This window comes from Aptenodytes forsteri, unplaced genomic scaffold (assembly GCF_000699145.1).
Source record: "Aptenodytes forsteri isolate BGI_AS27 unplaced genomic scaffold, ASM69914v1 Scaffold193, whole genome shotgun sequence".
In the NCBI taxonomy this organism is placed as follows: domain Eukaryota; kingdom Metazoa; phylum Chordata; class Aves; order Sphenisciformes; family Spheniscidae; genus Aptenodytes; species Aptenodytes forsteri.
Window position 1 is genome coordinate 2,137,492 of NW_008795405.1, and position 15,407 is coordinate 2,152,898.

At 48.6% G+C, this 15,407-nt stretch overlaps 1 protein-coding gene across 1 annotated transcript in view; it reads left to right on the forward strand.

Moving 5' to 3' along the window:
- FLVCR2 (feline leukemia virus subgroup C cellular receptor family member 2) overlaps nucleotides 1–13,971 on the forward strand; it is a 32,997-nt gene extending 19,026 nt beyond the window's left edge. Inside the window, exons 5-11 of the mRNA XM_019472482.1 lie at nucleotides 1,782–1,849; nucleotides 2,617–2,720; nucleotides 9,680–9,790; nucleotides 10,431–10,536; nucleotides 11,011–11,122; nucleotides 11,548–11,603; nucleotides 13,870–13,971. Of these exons, the coding sequence (XP_019328027.1) occupies nucleotides 1,782–1,849; nucleotides 2,617–2,720; nucleotides 9,680–9,790; nucleotides 10,431–10,536; nucleotides 11,011–11,122; nucleotides 11,548–11,603; nucleotides 13,870–13,971 (659 nt within the window). The remainder of the gene's footprint in view (nucleotides 1–1,781; nucleotides 1,850–2,616; nucleotides 2,721–9,679; nucleotides 9,791–10,430; nucleotides 10,537–11,010; nucleotides 11,123–11,547; nucleotides 11,604–13,869) is intronic.
- Nucleotides 13,972–15,407: the final 1,436 nt, after the last annotated feature.

The window sequence follows — 15,407 nt, forward strand, 5'->3', positions numbered from 1 at the left end:
CTGGAGGGCGCCTCCTTGCTGTGGGATCTCCAATTGTTCTCCCTCCTCTGGCTGCTGGCCCTGCTGGAGTTTCCAGCCTTTCTGAGTAACTCTTGGAAAGGATTGGGTGGATTCCTCCTGCCTAAAGAGCATGTCACTCAGCTTACTAGCCTCCCCTGTAGCCTCCTGACACATGCTTTTGGAGCAGGGTGCGTTGTCACAGGCAGTTGGCTTATTTGGGATCACTTGCATAAGATTCTTCATCTGTTCTCTGTGCCATGGAGCTGTGGAGCTCTGCTTAATGTTGTCAGAGATGGTGTGTAAAGGAAGTGTGATGTCCCCTCCAGCTGCTAATCTTGTGGCTCCTCAGAGTGCTTCATGAGCTGTGTAGGGCAATGGGTATCCAGTGTCCCAGTGGAGGAGTGGGCTAGGTACAGGATCACTGAGTACTTGAGGGTCAGGGGAGCTGGAGGACTTCAGGGTTAGGGGAACTCAGGGTTTTGTTCCCTTTGTCAAAGCTCTGCCTGCTAGACTGCACTTCTGTATCACGTATTGCGATGTTTCTGCTTTTAGCTGAGGCTGAAAGAGGAAAAGTAGGAAGTGGGAACTTGACATGTATCTGTTCTGTAAGGATTTCAGGCATCTGTGCCAGAGTTTTTAAACCCATGCCTCCTTATGGAGCCTGTAGATGTGTGAGCTGCAGTGGTGAAATCTGTGTCCCCATCCCTCCCCCGCCCGGGATCACTGAAGCCTTGAAGAGAAACTAACTGCAAATGTAAATGACTTTCTGAGAAGAAAGTTGCACTGACTGTTACAGACCTCATCCACCTGGGGAAGGTTTCTCAGTATCGCCCAAGGTGAGAGTGTAGCCGTTGCAGTACTGCTGGTCCAGCGCCCATGTGGCTGTTCTTGTCTACTGTAAGCAAAGCTCTTGTTTTTTGTGCCCTTTGGGAAGGTGTTTAACTCAACCAGAGTTGCATGTAAGCTGGAGCAGAGTGTCTGAATGGGGCTTGACCAGTATCACCCCAACGGTTTCCATTCTCACCTTGGGTGATACTGAGAAACCTTCACCAGGTGGCTGATGCCTGTAACAGTTAATCTAACTTCCCTTTCAGAAAGACAATTACTTTCACAGTTGGTTTTTTTTTTTTCAGGCTTCAGTGATATCTTTTAAAATGCAAGACTTTTCCCATGCAGACACACACACCAGGTGCCTGGGGGAAGTGCTGTCTGTGCTTCACCATCGGCTCTGCTCCTACTTGCCTTCTGGTGTTTCTTGGCTTGGAGAGGATGTTTTTTACTTGCTCTCAGCAGGGAGAGTGCTATCAGGCTCTTCTCTGGGAGGAAACCACACAGGTCAATGGCACTGGTGTTAACTGAATCTCAGGTCCTTGTTAAAGGTGTGATGCTGAGGCAGGTGCTTTTCTAGTATTTTACCTTGGCTGGGGGGAGAACTCCAATGCTAAAGGTGGATCTGGCTGTGAGGGAGGGTTGAGACCCTATGAAGGACTTGCAAGACCTTTCAGTACCAGAAATGTGCACAGCCCTTCCTCTAGCTGCTAAGGTAGGAACCATCCTGAAACTGCAGGGTGCTTCCTCCTGCATGCTGAGATCTGGCTATCCTTGGTCTGCATTTTTTTCAGCAACCTATGTCTAGCCAGTCCGGCTGGCTCTTCTGAGACTCGGCAGCCTTGTTATGGATTGCTGCTCCCAAAGATATCTCTCTCTGCATTTCTACGCTTTCACTACCCAGCAGGAAAGTAGCAGGCTCTGAATGTGCTGCATTGTTATCCCTCTCTCAGGTCTGAATGCGGGTTGCTTCTACGCCCTGTCCACTCTGCTGAACCGCATGGTGATCCATCATTACCCCGTAAGTGTATCCAACCCTCATTGCCTTCCGATGCTTGCTGTTGTCCAGTGCTGGCTGCCAGTCTGTGAGAAATGCAACGCCACAGCACTTCTGGCTGTCTCTGGCACAAGTTGGCTGGCTGGCAGGAGAGCATTGATTCCTTTAGTTCTTTACACCACCCCGTGCAAAAGCTGGCGAGCTCTAGCAAAGACAGCTCCTTTACACCCTAAATGACAGCATTTTCTTCTGAGAAATTCTTCCAGCAGTTGCCCACCCTGTTCCTGACAGGGATTTCTACTGGGACATCTGTACCAGGAGGCTGCCCACACTCGTGCTCTGGTGGCAGAAGGTTGGGGTGCCTCAGTAGCTGAGCTACTGCTGGGGCTGCATGCCAGAGAGCTCCTTTCTATGCTGCCTTATAGTGGGTCCCAATGTTTCCTGGTTGATTTGGCCCAAATCCTAACACCAGACAGCAAACTTCATACAGTTTATGCTGACTCCTCTGAGAGTGTCTGTTCACACTGGCCAGTGCACACATTTTTCTCTGGGCTGGCTCAGAGAGACATGCCAAACCTTCTCCACGGGCCAGAATAGGGCACTGCATTGGCTCATACTGGGCCAAAAAGTGTTCTTGCAAAGGCTAGTTCTGGTTAGCATGTTACCAGCAGAAGACATGTATGGGACACTAACTTTGGTGTCTCTTCCTGTCTGTGTTCTCTGCACTTTGGTTCTTGTTGGCTATGACTTGGCTCCTGCATTTGTGTGAGAGTGTGTGTGTCTCACCACAGGGGAAGGAGGTGAATGCTGGCAGGATTGGACTCACCATTATACTGTCAGGGATGGTTGGGGCTCTCATCTCCGGCATCTGGTTGGACAGAACCAAAACCTACAAGTAAGTCCCTTGTTTGCCTCTGTGCCCCTAGTGACTGTGCTCTTCCCCCATACCGTGCAAGGAGCAACCCTGTGCAGCTGCAACTCAGCAGTCCAGGGACTGAATCATTGGGAGGGTTTGTAGGAAAAAAATACGGTTCTTCAAAATCCAGTTATTCTGAAGTGAAGTTTGGAGCTGTGTGTTAGTCTGCTCTGGGCCCATACAAGGTCTGGTTCTAGTGGTCCCTAGGGAGGCATAGGGAGAAGATGAGATGGCCCAGCAGCTGCTTTGTCAGGGATGAGAGAGCTCTTGGCACAAGCAGAATCAAGACTGTACTAGACCATTTCTCAGCCCTTACAAGCCAGCTTCTGAGAACCTTTGTCTGGCTTAATGAAAGGCGCATTGAATCCAGTGCCCAGACGCATTGTGTGAAGGCGCGTTGCTGTGTTTAGGGCAGGCATAAGGGGTATTGGTGTTGTGGGTGGATGATTCTGGGTTTGCTGCCTGGTGGGTTGGGAAGGCAGATCTGGCCAGCGTACCCTGCCATCTACAAAGGGACAGCTAAGAGTCTCTGGGTGTCCTGTAGCTCCCAGTCCTCAGGAACTCAGATCTCACTGCAGACCTCTGTAGGGTGTCCCGGGGAATGGAGAGTGCCTCTCCTGTCTTATGTTGGGGTCTGTGTAATCAGCTTTTCAGTTTCCCTGCTGGCTGAGAGAACTGTGCTATAACCCGTTGTCTGAACAGGTTGGGTGAGAGGGGGCTTTACTGGTTATGTGCTGGTGATAAGCTGAAGGCAACTTTGGAGTTCTTTTCCTTGCAGCAGCTTTTCACCTGGGGGAGTCCCACTGCCATTGTCCTACCTGGTACCTTTGGCCAGAAAAGCACATTCTTATTGTGGGCAGCTTAGATGAATCTGGCTAGCTGTGGGCTTGCAGCTTCTGAAGTGGCTTCTGGCCCCAGCTGTCAAGTACAGGGATCAAAATGGAGAGGAAATGGGCTTCTCTAACAAGAAAGAATGGTAGCTGAGGACTCCTGGGCGTGCTGGGAAAGAGGAGCAGATGACTAATACAGAGACTGGCAGGTCGCTTGTTGCCGTTTCTAGATCATTGTGTGCCACTGAGTAGTTCTCATTTGGCAGTCCTGGAAAACAGAAACACAGCTGTTATGAACTGCACTAGCTAACTGTGCAATGTAACTTTTGTCTCTTTCCAGCCCCGGGGCTAGTGGTAAGGTAGCCTCAACTAGCACTGCTAGGGCGGATGGTCTTCCTGATTCTCCCTAAGTGGAGCTAGATTGCAGCACGAAGGCTGAAGAGCTTTGCGGCTCACCAGGCAGAGCTGGGACTTGAAATTTGGCAGAATGGGAGAGGGGAAAAAAAATAAATCCTGGATTTGTTCCATGGTCCCTGCTTGCTTGGAGGGACCATGTAGGTGGGCAGAGCTGGCTGAGAGTGCAGAAAAATAGGGCTATGCCACCCATGGAATTTATCCTACAGACCCCAGGGACTATCTGGAGATAGATTTAGCCTTAGGTGAGGAAAAACACTGCTAAGAATTTGTTCTCCATTGCAGCCCACAAAGTGGATTTCTGTGGAACTAGCAAAATTTTTGAGTGCTACAGAGTCTTTATTTAGCCCCATTTAAAAGTCTATTTTAAAAAACTGTCAAGATGCCAGATGTTCTAGGTAGGTACCCTCCCCCTTCCCTCCGCTGCTCAGATAGTGTCAGGAACGAAATGGTAAGCACATGAAAATCAGGAAGGAAAGATGTCAAGTCCTTTTTTTAGTCAGCTTGGAGAGAGAGGGAAGCAAATGAATGGGATCCAGCTGTGATTGAGGGGAGCAGGGGGAGGTTAATAACAGAAGGAATTGCAGAGCTCTACACGCGTGTTTGATCTTTACTGTCCCATCAGCAGTTCCTTGAAAGGGTGAGGCTGTGCTAAGTCAGGCTTTCCCCATCTGTCATGCTCAGGCACCAAATGGCCTTGCATTCTTGCTTTTATTTGGCAGGCAAGTCTCTGTAGCAGCCCCTGCACTGTTCTTATTTTTGGAATTAGCAGGCGCAGATTTGGCCTGTACAAATACGCGAGTTACGTTGTGACGAGCGAGCAGTTCCAGAACTGGGGCTGCCTCTGGTGGGATGGCTTGTTGAGAACAGCCCACCTCTTCGAAAGAACGTGTTTTGACATCAAGTTAAACGGAGCTCCGTGTACATCCTTCAGGTTCCTGGCTCAGAGGAGAGATGGAGTTGTGACACCTGGAGACTGCTGGGTGTATTGGTATTTGTAGGGGAGTCTGGCTCAGAATCAGGGGTTTGGGGACTGGATTAATCAGCACTTCTTTTTGGCCACGCTTTGCTCTTAAGGACAGTGTTCACATGGCCTCGGGTCCAGCTGGTTCCAGACAGCACTCTTCGCTGTCATCACTGCATCTCTGTGAGGCAAGATGTCAGAAATATCCATCTCTCTCCATTGACTAGGCAGAGGACCCCAAGTGGTGTTTTAAACTTAAGTCTGTACAGGCCTGAAGTGTGTTAAAATTTGGGGAGGGAGGAAAGACTTGGATATTGGAGAATGGGGCGGGCACTTGGGTCTCTTCCACTGAAAGGTGAATGCTCTCTCAGCCTAGCCTGGCCTGCAATTTGGGTCTTCTTGTTGTAGTCCTTTTCTAGGTTAGTCCTTGTGTAGTGGATATGCCTTCACCCTGTCCTGCCATATCTCTTATATAAATAATTTACCAAGGCTGTCCTTTTTTGTGACCTTCATACAGGAAGAAGTGACTTAAAACTGAGTGCCGAAGGCTGAGGGGGTCGTGAAAACTAAACCAGCCCTATCCAATTCTTCCTTTCTCCAGCATCTGACACCTCAGTGTCTTCAGCAGTGAGATTCTTCTGGGAATATAGGGACAAAGCCTTTGTTCAGGGTCTTGCGCAGCCTGGAATGTGCTGTCCTCATGGCAAAGCTTGTGGAGGCCACCTGTCATCCCAGTGTGTACAGTAGAGCGCTTTGGAGCTGCACACAACATCCCAGTGAGCAGCTAAAGCTGTGGCATGTGGCTGCGGCCTCCCCCCCACCCCTTGTTCACTTGTTGCTTCAGATGTTGCTTGACTCTAGTGTTTTTGCAGCTGCAATCCCCTGTGAGTCTGGTCCTATCCCTTTGGCTTTCCTCATCCAAGTGACCTTGTAAGACACGGCTGGGCTGGGCTATGCCTGTTCCTTGCTCTAGAGCTTCCTCTGGAGTTGGCTGAACAGCAGGATTTGTGCTGTCCACTTCAGTCTTGTTCCCTGCTCGTGCTGGCCCTCGCTGGCTTTTTGCCCCGAGGTCTTTCTTTTCTCACAGTCCCTTGTGTGAACTCTTTAATTTGCCTCTTCAAAAGGGTAGGGAATGTGGCTGGGAGGGCAGATGAATGTCAGGGCAGCTTAGGTTCACCTAAGTGACAAGCGTGTCAGCTCCTTCACAGATCTCCCTCTGGCTCTGCTGCAGAGACTTGGCAGCTGGTGCCTTTGTAGCACTGCTTCCACATCAGTGTGCTGGGCTTCCTTCCCACACCTCAGAGCACAGGGGTAGGTTAACCCCAGTCGTCCTAAGGTGATGTAGCAGGATGCGTAACTTCCAGCCTGCGCTCACTGCACTGGACAGCCTTTCAAGGAGACTGGCTGTACCTGTTCCAGACAATTATCAGTCCACGTAGGGCCATCATGGGAACAGGTTGCTAAAAACACCAGGATGCTGTGTGAACATCCTCTGTGAATCTGCTTCTCCTTTGGGTTTTTGTCTCTCCCATAAGATATTTATGGCTATGATAAGAGGCTTATCAAGCAAAACCAGGCATTATTTCATGCCCTGGTGCCCCTAGGGCCACAGAACATTCTTCTTGTCCTCTAGTGAACATGGTGACAAAGGCCACTTCCTGAGAAACACCCTGCCTTGGGGTCTTTCTTCAGGGGTTTCTTTGTTTCCCTATGCACCAGTATCTACCTATGTCTCAACTAAACCCTTTCTTTGAAATTTTTTGGGTCTTGCCTGGACTGCTGGGCACTAAATCTCCTTTTTTGTCATCAGTGGTATGCTCAGCGCAGCAGGGTCTTGCTAAAGTCTGGTTTAGTAGAAGTCTGCCTGTGTGCTTGAGGCTGTTTCCTGCAGCGGGAGTTGCATTCAGGGCTGTCTGTTCAAGTCCCAGTTAGGGACTGTGTTGGGCAGGCAGCTGCTCAGTGCACGGCTTCAGGGTGCTTCCTGGTGTGTGATTTCCACAGCGCACAAGCCTGCAGTCTTGTTCTTTTACAAGGGTCTGTCAATTCATTTTGCCCTGCTGGAGCCTAATGATTCAGGGAGGCAGGTCAGTGAGGAAAGCTCATCGTCTCCTGGAGCCAGCTAATGTGCAGTAGGTGTGGTACCCATGGCAAGATGGAATAGTTTTCTCCATTTTGTCCCCCACTTATTTCTGCAGTTCCAACGGAGAACACTACTGGCTTTAACCTGCAAGAGTGGCCTGCTTCTCTGAGCCTGTCTGCTCTAGTTCTCAGTGGGGGGCTGCATGTTCTGGGAACTTCTTTCTTGTAGCTTGACTAATGACATAGCATCAATGTGAAACAAAGTCCTGACCACATTTGGTCACTAACTCATTCATCATCTTTGCCTGGAGATGAGGAGCGAAGTGCAACTGAGGGCAACTGTCACAACAGATTGAATCAGATACAAACTACTTAGAACTGTAAGCCTAGGAAACTGGGTGACATTTTGTGGGACCAGAGAGCTCTGCACTGAGACCAAAACTGGCTGTGGGAAGAAAAAATAAAAAAACCTAAACGTGTGCCATGTATCCCTGCTGGCCAAGACTAAGCTTCTCAGGGTCACAGCCACCTCTTGGAGGCCTGCATTGTATTTTAGCACTGACTGCTGTGTAGTTTGGAGATTCCTGTTTATGGAAGGAGCACCCAGTTCAAACTTGGTCCATGCAGCCCAGGGAGCTGTAATTCTAGCCTCGAACCCCTTTCCTAGTCAGTGCAGTCCATGTCTGCTTGTCAAGAGATAGGAGGCATAAGAACTCGCAGGAGATATCTGAGGAACCCTATATTCAGCAGAGAAAGGCTTTTATTTGCTTCTTGAACTAGATGATCTTTAAGGTCCCTTCCAACCCAAATCATTCTGATTCTCTTTCACTTTCCTGGGGCTGCTCTCTAACTCCTCTGTCAGTCCTTCATCTCTTCTCCTTCTGCAGTCTCCAGGCTGCGCACCAGCCATGTAGCAGCTCTCTATAACAGGTTATAGCAGAAGTAAGCAGCCCCTTTATGCTGCCTTCACAGGTGACTTTTTTCCTCCATGAAAACATTGGAAAACATATTCTAGAAATGATATAGCATCGGAGGTTAAGGGATTTGCTTACCCCTTTTACGTAAAACAAATTTCCTTGTCACAGCAGAATCTTGTTTATACTTTCAGTGCATTAAATGTGTCTGGTGAACCTTTGTAAGCATGGCTCAACAGTTGAAGTCTGAAATTAGCTTCTCAAGCCTGTATTTGGATAAGAAGTGATGTAGGAGCATGAAACCCACTGACTTCAGTCACTGCCGGCAGTGAGGGAGGACAGAACCTTAGCTGGAACATTCTGGTTTTATCTGTAGTAATTCAGTGTACTGGAAACATTTTATCATGCAATATAATACTGGCTGCCTGTTTGGGGTTGGATTTTTGACGGTGGTCATTTGCATTAAAAAGGAAAAAAAAAAAAAGTGAAAACCGTTTGAGGTTTAGTTTCTTTAGTAGAATTCTAGGAACTGATACCAAACACATTCTTTAATGGATTAAGACTAAAATTTATAGAAAGTACACAACTAGCTCATGGCTATACATTTATCTTCCTAAAAGACAATGCCCCAAAAGTTAATCTTTTGTCAACTCTGATAACTGTTCTGCTTTCAAGAGCCTGGTGGAATTTCAGTCAGATAAAGGATTTATCTTTCCTTCCTTCCTTCCCAAAATTACGTACTGCAAAGGGCTACTTGCTACCGCCTGTACTGGAAAGAGCCAAGTTTTTTTTGGATGTGGGAAGAGTTTCCCTGGTGTCTAGTCAGGGATGACAATTGCTACCATTTCAGTTCTAGTAAAGCTGGCCTGGGCTGCTGCGTGTCTCACAGTACTGAGCCCACTGATGTTCCTCAGCGTGGCCAGGCTGCAGATATGGCTGTTCCCAGGATCTGCCTGGCATGCTTTCTGGGCACAGGGTTGCTTTGTCCCCTCTGCCCAGAGATGAGAGCTTGTGGTTCAGCTGCCGTTGGCCATGGAACTGGCACTAGTCCCACTAAATGCTGCCGTGGCTTGAAGGTGAGGCTGTGAGGGCAACCTGGCTTGCATGTCACCTCTCCAAGTACAGTAGGCAGTTTAAACAGAGAAAGGAGCAGCAATGAAAGGTGTTTTGGATAGCATTGAAAAATATAGGGCCATAACACTGTTAGCAGTGTTGTGTCACCCCTTCCCTTTGCTTTCCTGCTTGGGAGTGCTTAATCACCTCAGCTCCTGCTTATAAGTAAGCATGTCCCAACTGGTTGTAGTACAGAGGGTGCCCAGGAAAGATTAATGATCTCTTTATTTGGCTCTTGTTCTCTCCCTCAAGAGGAATGTACAGTACATGACCAGGGACCTGTCAGCCCATGCATGGTAGGATCTGAGCTTCTTGGCTGCCTCATAGGTACCTCCTTATAGATGTGATGCCCCAACCCCACAGGGAGCAAAGCCCCCGGTCATGAGGTAGGGATGTGAAAACTCCTAGGTCCTGTTCTTGCTTTTCCTGCTGCCCTGCTCTGTGTGCAGGCCCTTCCATGCTCTCTGTCAGTCCAGTTCCTCTGTCTGGGGTAAGGGTGTCAGAGCTGTGCAACTTTTTATAATTTTTTTTTTTTAAACGTGCTGCAAACTATACCAAGATCTGTGGGTGAAAAGAATACGAGGACTGGATTAAATAAAACCCTGACTCTGCTTTTCCTTGCAGACAGACTACACTAATTGTCTATATCATGTCTCTGGTGGGAATGATAGCCTACACCTTCACTCTGAGCCTAGGCCACCTCTGGGTGGTCTTTGTGACTGCAGGCATGCTGGGGTAAGTTCATGTGAAGGCTGCTTTCCTCTACATGTGAGCTGCTAGGGGATGAGCAGGGAGGCAGAGCTTATGGCGCAGGAGGGATTGGGAGGAGCCATAGCCTGTGTGTGGCTCTTGCATGGTTTAAGGACAAAATGATCTGCTCTTCCCATCTCTCTCTTGTATGTGTTTCATTAGTCAGGGACGTTAGCGTGGCCCTGCTCAGGTGCAGCTGCCTTCAATGTTCCAGGTAATAAAGTGAAAGCATTTGGGAAGCAAGTGGTACCACAGCCCCATAGATGACCAATGGGCAGGAATGAAAAGCATGTGGGCCTGGGTGGCTGTCTGACCGTGCTGGGGATGATGCCCCTTAGAGTTACTTGTGGGAGATGCTGCTTTTAATGCTTCATTCTTGTAGCAACTGGCAGCTCCCTGCTGGCCTGGCTGTGTGCCTTGAGGCTGTGGGCAAAGGTATTTCTGAGTAGGAGGAAGACCTGTGCCATGGTGAGGGAGTCAGACAACTGCCTGGGCTGTGACAATGCTAGTGGAAACATCCTGTGCAGTCAGTGAAGCATCCCAAAAGGGATATGGGCTACACTGTGCCACTTCAGTCTTCCTTCTGGCAGTTGCTGAGTCTTCCTTTCTGTGTGTTTCTTCACAGGTTTTTCATGACAGGATACCTTCCCCTGGGCTTTGAGTTTGCTGCAGAGTTGACATACCCAGAATCAGAAGGAACATCATCAGGGCTCCTTAATGTCTCAGCACAGGTTGGTGTGCTGTTTTCCCTTTGCTTGCCTCTTTATAGGCAGAGAGATTTAACTGTAGTTCCCAGCCTTGACTCCTATTTCTTGTCCATGATTATTGTAATGTACTGCAGATCTAAGCACCCTGGGACCTGGCTTTTTGAATGATGTTCCTCATGGCATTTGTCTAGGGGCACCTATTCTGTTTCTGCTTAGGAAAATCCATCGGGATGCCAGTCATCCTTGCCTTTTCCAACATTGCTCCTAACAGCCTAGGACCTGGCTCTTCTCCAGTGAGAGATGGGATTCCAGCCTTAAGGGTCACCTGTCTTCCCATCAGCTGCAAGGAGGTGTCTCTGGGTGTGTTTATAACCAAACTTTAGCCTCACTAGGCCAACAGCTTGGCTGGCCTGTATGCTCTGATACTTTGGTAAAGCTGGGAAGCTGTTCGGGCTGCTTTATAATAACAGTACAGCTTGACACTGCCTTTGTTTGTAGATTTTTGGTATTGCCTTCACCATCGGCCAAGGGCAAATCATGGATCGCTTTGGGACAAAGGCAGGAAACCTCTTTCTTTGTTCCTTCCTGTTTCTGGGGACTGTTGTGACAGGTAATTATATTTTTCAGTGTTACTCTGCTGTGACTTTTCCCCTTGGGCTTGGTATATGAATTGAAGGGCTTCTGTGTGTAGTGGTGCATGTGGGAAAGGGCAGGACAAATACAGCAGTCCCATAGAAATGCTGCTGTGCTTCTTTAAGCATCTGGTCTGTGTTACAAAGATCCAAGGCTTCTTGCCCTGGCTGCTGGCTGGGGTCTCAAAGATGCACCTTCTACGTGCTGCAATAAGGAGTCTCTATCCTGCCTGTTCCAGAAATGCTCTCTGCCACATCCAGGAGAGTGGTTTCCCTTGCTTACCGTAACGCGTTCCTGTCTCCTCTGGGGCCCCTGCTGCCCCTTTGAGTTCTGGGGAAATTGATTTGGGCTCTGCATGGTGACTTAACTGCCTTCACATTTCTCTTCCTCCCTCTGTCCCAGCATTCATTAAGGCTGATCTCCGAAGACAGCAGGCCAATTTGGATAATGAACAGACAGTGAGTAAACCCCCTTCAATCCCTGCTGTGCCCCTGCTATTAGCTCAGGACGACACCCAATCTCTCTCCTTTCTAGGAAGGGGCTGGCCCTTTCTGAGTTACAATTGCAGCTGTGATTCTCTTCTCTTATCCCACCACTTCTTGCCCAGCCTGTGGGGAAGCTCCTTGTTGGCATTTTCAGACAGGTGGCTGTAATCCCAGCTCTGTCAGCCGCTGGGGCCTCTGTTTACTGTTAGTCACGCAGAATCTGTAGGCTCTGGTCCTCTGGGAGTCTGCAAGGCTTCACACATCTTGTATCGGCTAGGGATAGATGTAGGGCAGCACTCCGCTTGCTTCTGTCCCCTGGCAATGCACTGAGCCGTCCAGTACTTTGTCCTTGTTTAGAGCTGGGTAACTATTATTCCAGGCCCCTAGGGAGGCAGGTTATTCCTCTTCTTCCCTGTCCTCAGCTGCCAAGTGGTATTCGGTGTATGGGACTGGAGGAAGCTAGGTGGCAAAGCCCAAATGAGGGCTTGAGCAGCCTACCTCCCCACACTTTGTGCAGTGCTGCAGACAAGGCTGCTAGTTCTTATGTGAGCACCAGAGCTTGGGGTATGATGTCCCTGTGGTATGCTGTGCAATAAACACAGTTGTTTGCATGTGGGAGAGGACCTCTGGTGAACTAATTGTAGTGGATACTCTTAGAAGCTCTCCCTGCAGGGAAAGGGAGGGGACTGGTGGTTGTTTGAGGCTCTTTTCCTTATTGCTCTGGGCTCCTCTTCTAGGACGTTAGCAGAGACATCTACTCAACGTTCATGAAGCCATCAGTGACCATGCCTAGCAAAGTGCATAAGCTCAGTTCTCTGCTGGCTCAAGTCAGCTCTTTTCAGAAGACAGTGCTGCCTTCCTCCAGATAATCTAACCAGTCCGATCTGGAGAGAGACCAGAAGGTCCAAGAAGCAGCTCTGCTCCGACCGGCTGCTCAGGAAGGTGGATTTTGAATTACAAAATATAGGCTTTTTTAATTTTATTTTTATTTTTTATTTATTTTTACTGAACTATTTGAGCACAAATGCAGAGGGTAGGATAAGTAAAGGGAATTGATGCTGCCTTGAGTAATTCTTGCACATGTAATTCTAGACTCGATGGGGGGGGAAAAAGGCTGTGCAATTTATCTAGTTTGGGTAAAGGAGTTGCCCCCCCGTTGTCATAACTTAAAAAGAATTCCTGCTTTTTTTCTGCTCTGAGGCTTACAACTTTGGCTGATTTTAGCAGTGGTGAGCATCATGGTCTACAGGACCAAGCTAGAAGACAACTGGTCTCCCAGAATCCTGGCGTGAATGGGGCTAACTGGAACACATTTAGCTAAGCTGAGCTTGGGTAAAGACCAGTCTGTTTTGATATACACCAAGCTGCTTGTATGCCTCGATTAACAGTGCTGAAGTCAAAGGCAGAAGATGAATTGTAAGGCCAAACCATCCTCCGCAAGCCCTGAGGCAGCAGGATTATAATGAGAAGTGCTGGTGGCACTGTGAGTTAATTCATAACATGTATGTGGAAGGCCCAGGAAATATCAAGGTCCTTTGGCAGCGAACATGATGCTTAGTAGTAGTAAGGTCCTTTCCCTTTGTCAGACACTCCTCTCACCAGATGAATTGTACACTTTTACTTAAGCTGTTTTTAGTATAAATCTTTTTAGTAGAAATACAATTGTAAGAGCTTGCTGCTGGAGGGGGGAGGGCGTTGAGACCAGAGCAAAGGTGGTACAGGTGTCATTTCTATAATCCTAAAAGCCTCCAGAACTGACTGCAGTAAGAACCAGAGGGATGTGTGTGAGGTATCGGGTCTCAATAAGTTAAAAACTTCACTGGCAGCTCCTTCCCACTGAGGAGTTATACTCTGAGGAAGTCATGACGGACACCCCACCACACCCCCAAATGTGGCCTCCACATGGCTGAGCTCACCTGGGTACTTCTCAAGCTTAACAAGCAACCCCAGGTGCTCAACCAGCTGAAGGTGGGCTGAACCTGGTGTTCTGTGCTAACATGGATGCCTCAGTCAGGGGAGCAGCCAGCTGAGCTTGGGCATTGTGTGCTGCCTTTGTGGAGAGCTCTGACGGAGTCAGGTACTGGAGCTTTTCTACATGGCACAGCTGCCTTACACATGCTTGGGTGATTTTACTGGTTTCTTCCTTTGCCTGTTCCTTTTTTTTATTCCCTCCCCTTTCATTTCCCTCCCTCCTTGCCTCCGTCTTTTCTGGGATGGTGACTTGTAGCTGTTGTTACAGAGACTCCAAGGCAGCAATCAGATCACAGATTACAGGACTGTAGCTTGTAACCCTAACCCCATCAATTCCCATTCCTGCTCACTAGCTCATACACAAAGGTAGGAGAATTGCACTAATCTGCTTCTCTGAACTCTCATGCGTGGCACAGGCACCAAGCCAATGGCACTTCTGGGGTGACAGCAATGGCCGTAGAGTACCAATAATCTTTCTGGCCTTCTCAGGTACCCAGCTGAGAGGAAAGACAAGACAGCTTTCAAGAACAGAGTGGAGATCTCACCAGACTCATGTCAGATGGGGGCATAGGGATTCAACTAGGTGCAGCAAGGCAAAGCCTGGTGCTGGAGCAGATGGAGAACTGAATTGTCAGTAAGTTATTGGGGAGAGGAGGTGACTTTTCTTGTACAGTCCAGATTCTTGGCTGGAAGTGATACCAGAAGCCCTGTAGAAGAGTTGGCTTTGATTACAGCCAGGGTGCACGGCCAACTTCAAGAAGGAAGTTTAAAAACACCTAGCGATAACAGTCATTGGGTTGGTGCCTTTTGGTATAAGAATGCTTGAAAAATTGTAAAGCTCTGTGCTTGCTGATCTGCGAATCTCAATGGCTCTTGGCATTTTCTCAGCTGTTGCTCAGGCTGTAACGCTTTATTACTCACTGTCCTCTGCTTTGCACTGACTGGCTGATCTGCACCACGCTACCCTTTGTTTTTCAAGGTGTTCATCAAGTGTTTGTATCACTCAGTGCCACAGCCAACAGGACTAACAGGCAAAAGCAGAGTGAGTCCATTGGGAGAAACAGCCTTAATCCTGCTAAGACTAGAGCGTGTGCTACAGGGAGCATGAAGCTGCCACGCTTTGATGCAAGCGTGAGGAGGAGTCCCATGGGCAGGGAAAGATTTGATTCCAGGCTGAGTGCTTCTGAAGCTGTCTCCGTGCTGCAGTCTGTGGCAGTTTTAGCAGGGTACACGTGTGGTGTTGATTTGGGACCAAGTAGTTGAGAAGCTGTAGCTGCATGAGCTGGGCAAGCCTGCTTGGGGTATGCTGGTACTTTTTTGATGGCTGAAGTTTATGTCATTGCTTTTGTTAGCAGACCTAGCTTGATACCATTGCCAGTGTTACCACTGACATCCCGGTTGTAGAATAGACACTGTGGGGCTCAGGCATGTTGCTGTACACGCCCTGCGTCACAACTGCTTCCATAAAGAAAGACGAGTCATTGTCTGAAGGGAACAGAAGGCCCAATATGCAGACCAGACCCACTTCTTAGGGACGTCTGCTGCCTCCCTGGGGCCCAGGTTAAAGATGTGAAGAGAAAACTTCCTACCTTGGTATGGCTCTCAGATTACTATCCATTATTCATTTTTCAGGTAGGCAGCAATGAAGTTGCAACAAGAAGTCTGAGGGCAATCAAGAGAGACTTCAGGGCCTTGGGATGACTGGGTAAGGGATCAGGAGCACAAGCAGTGTTCTCCTCTATCCTTCCAGTTGCAGGGAATGATGAGGGAAGAAACAGGAAGAGCCAGCAGATCAATACCTGGCTC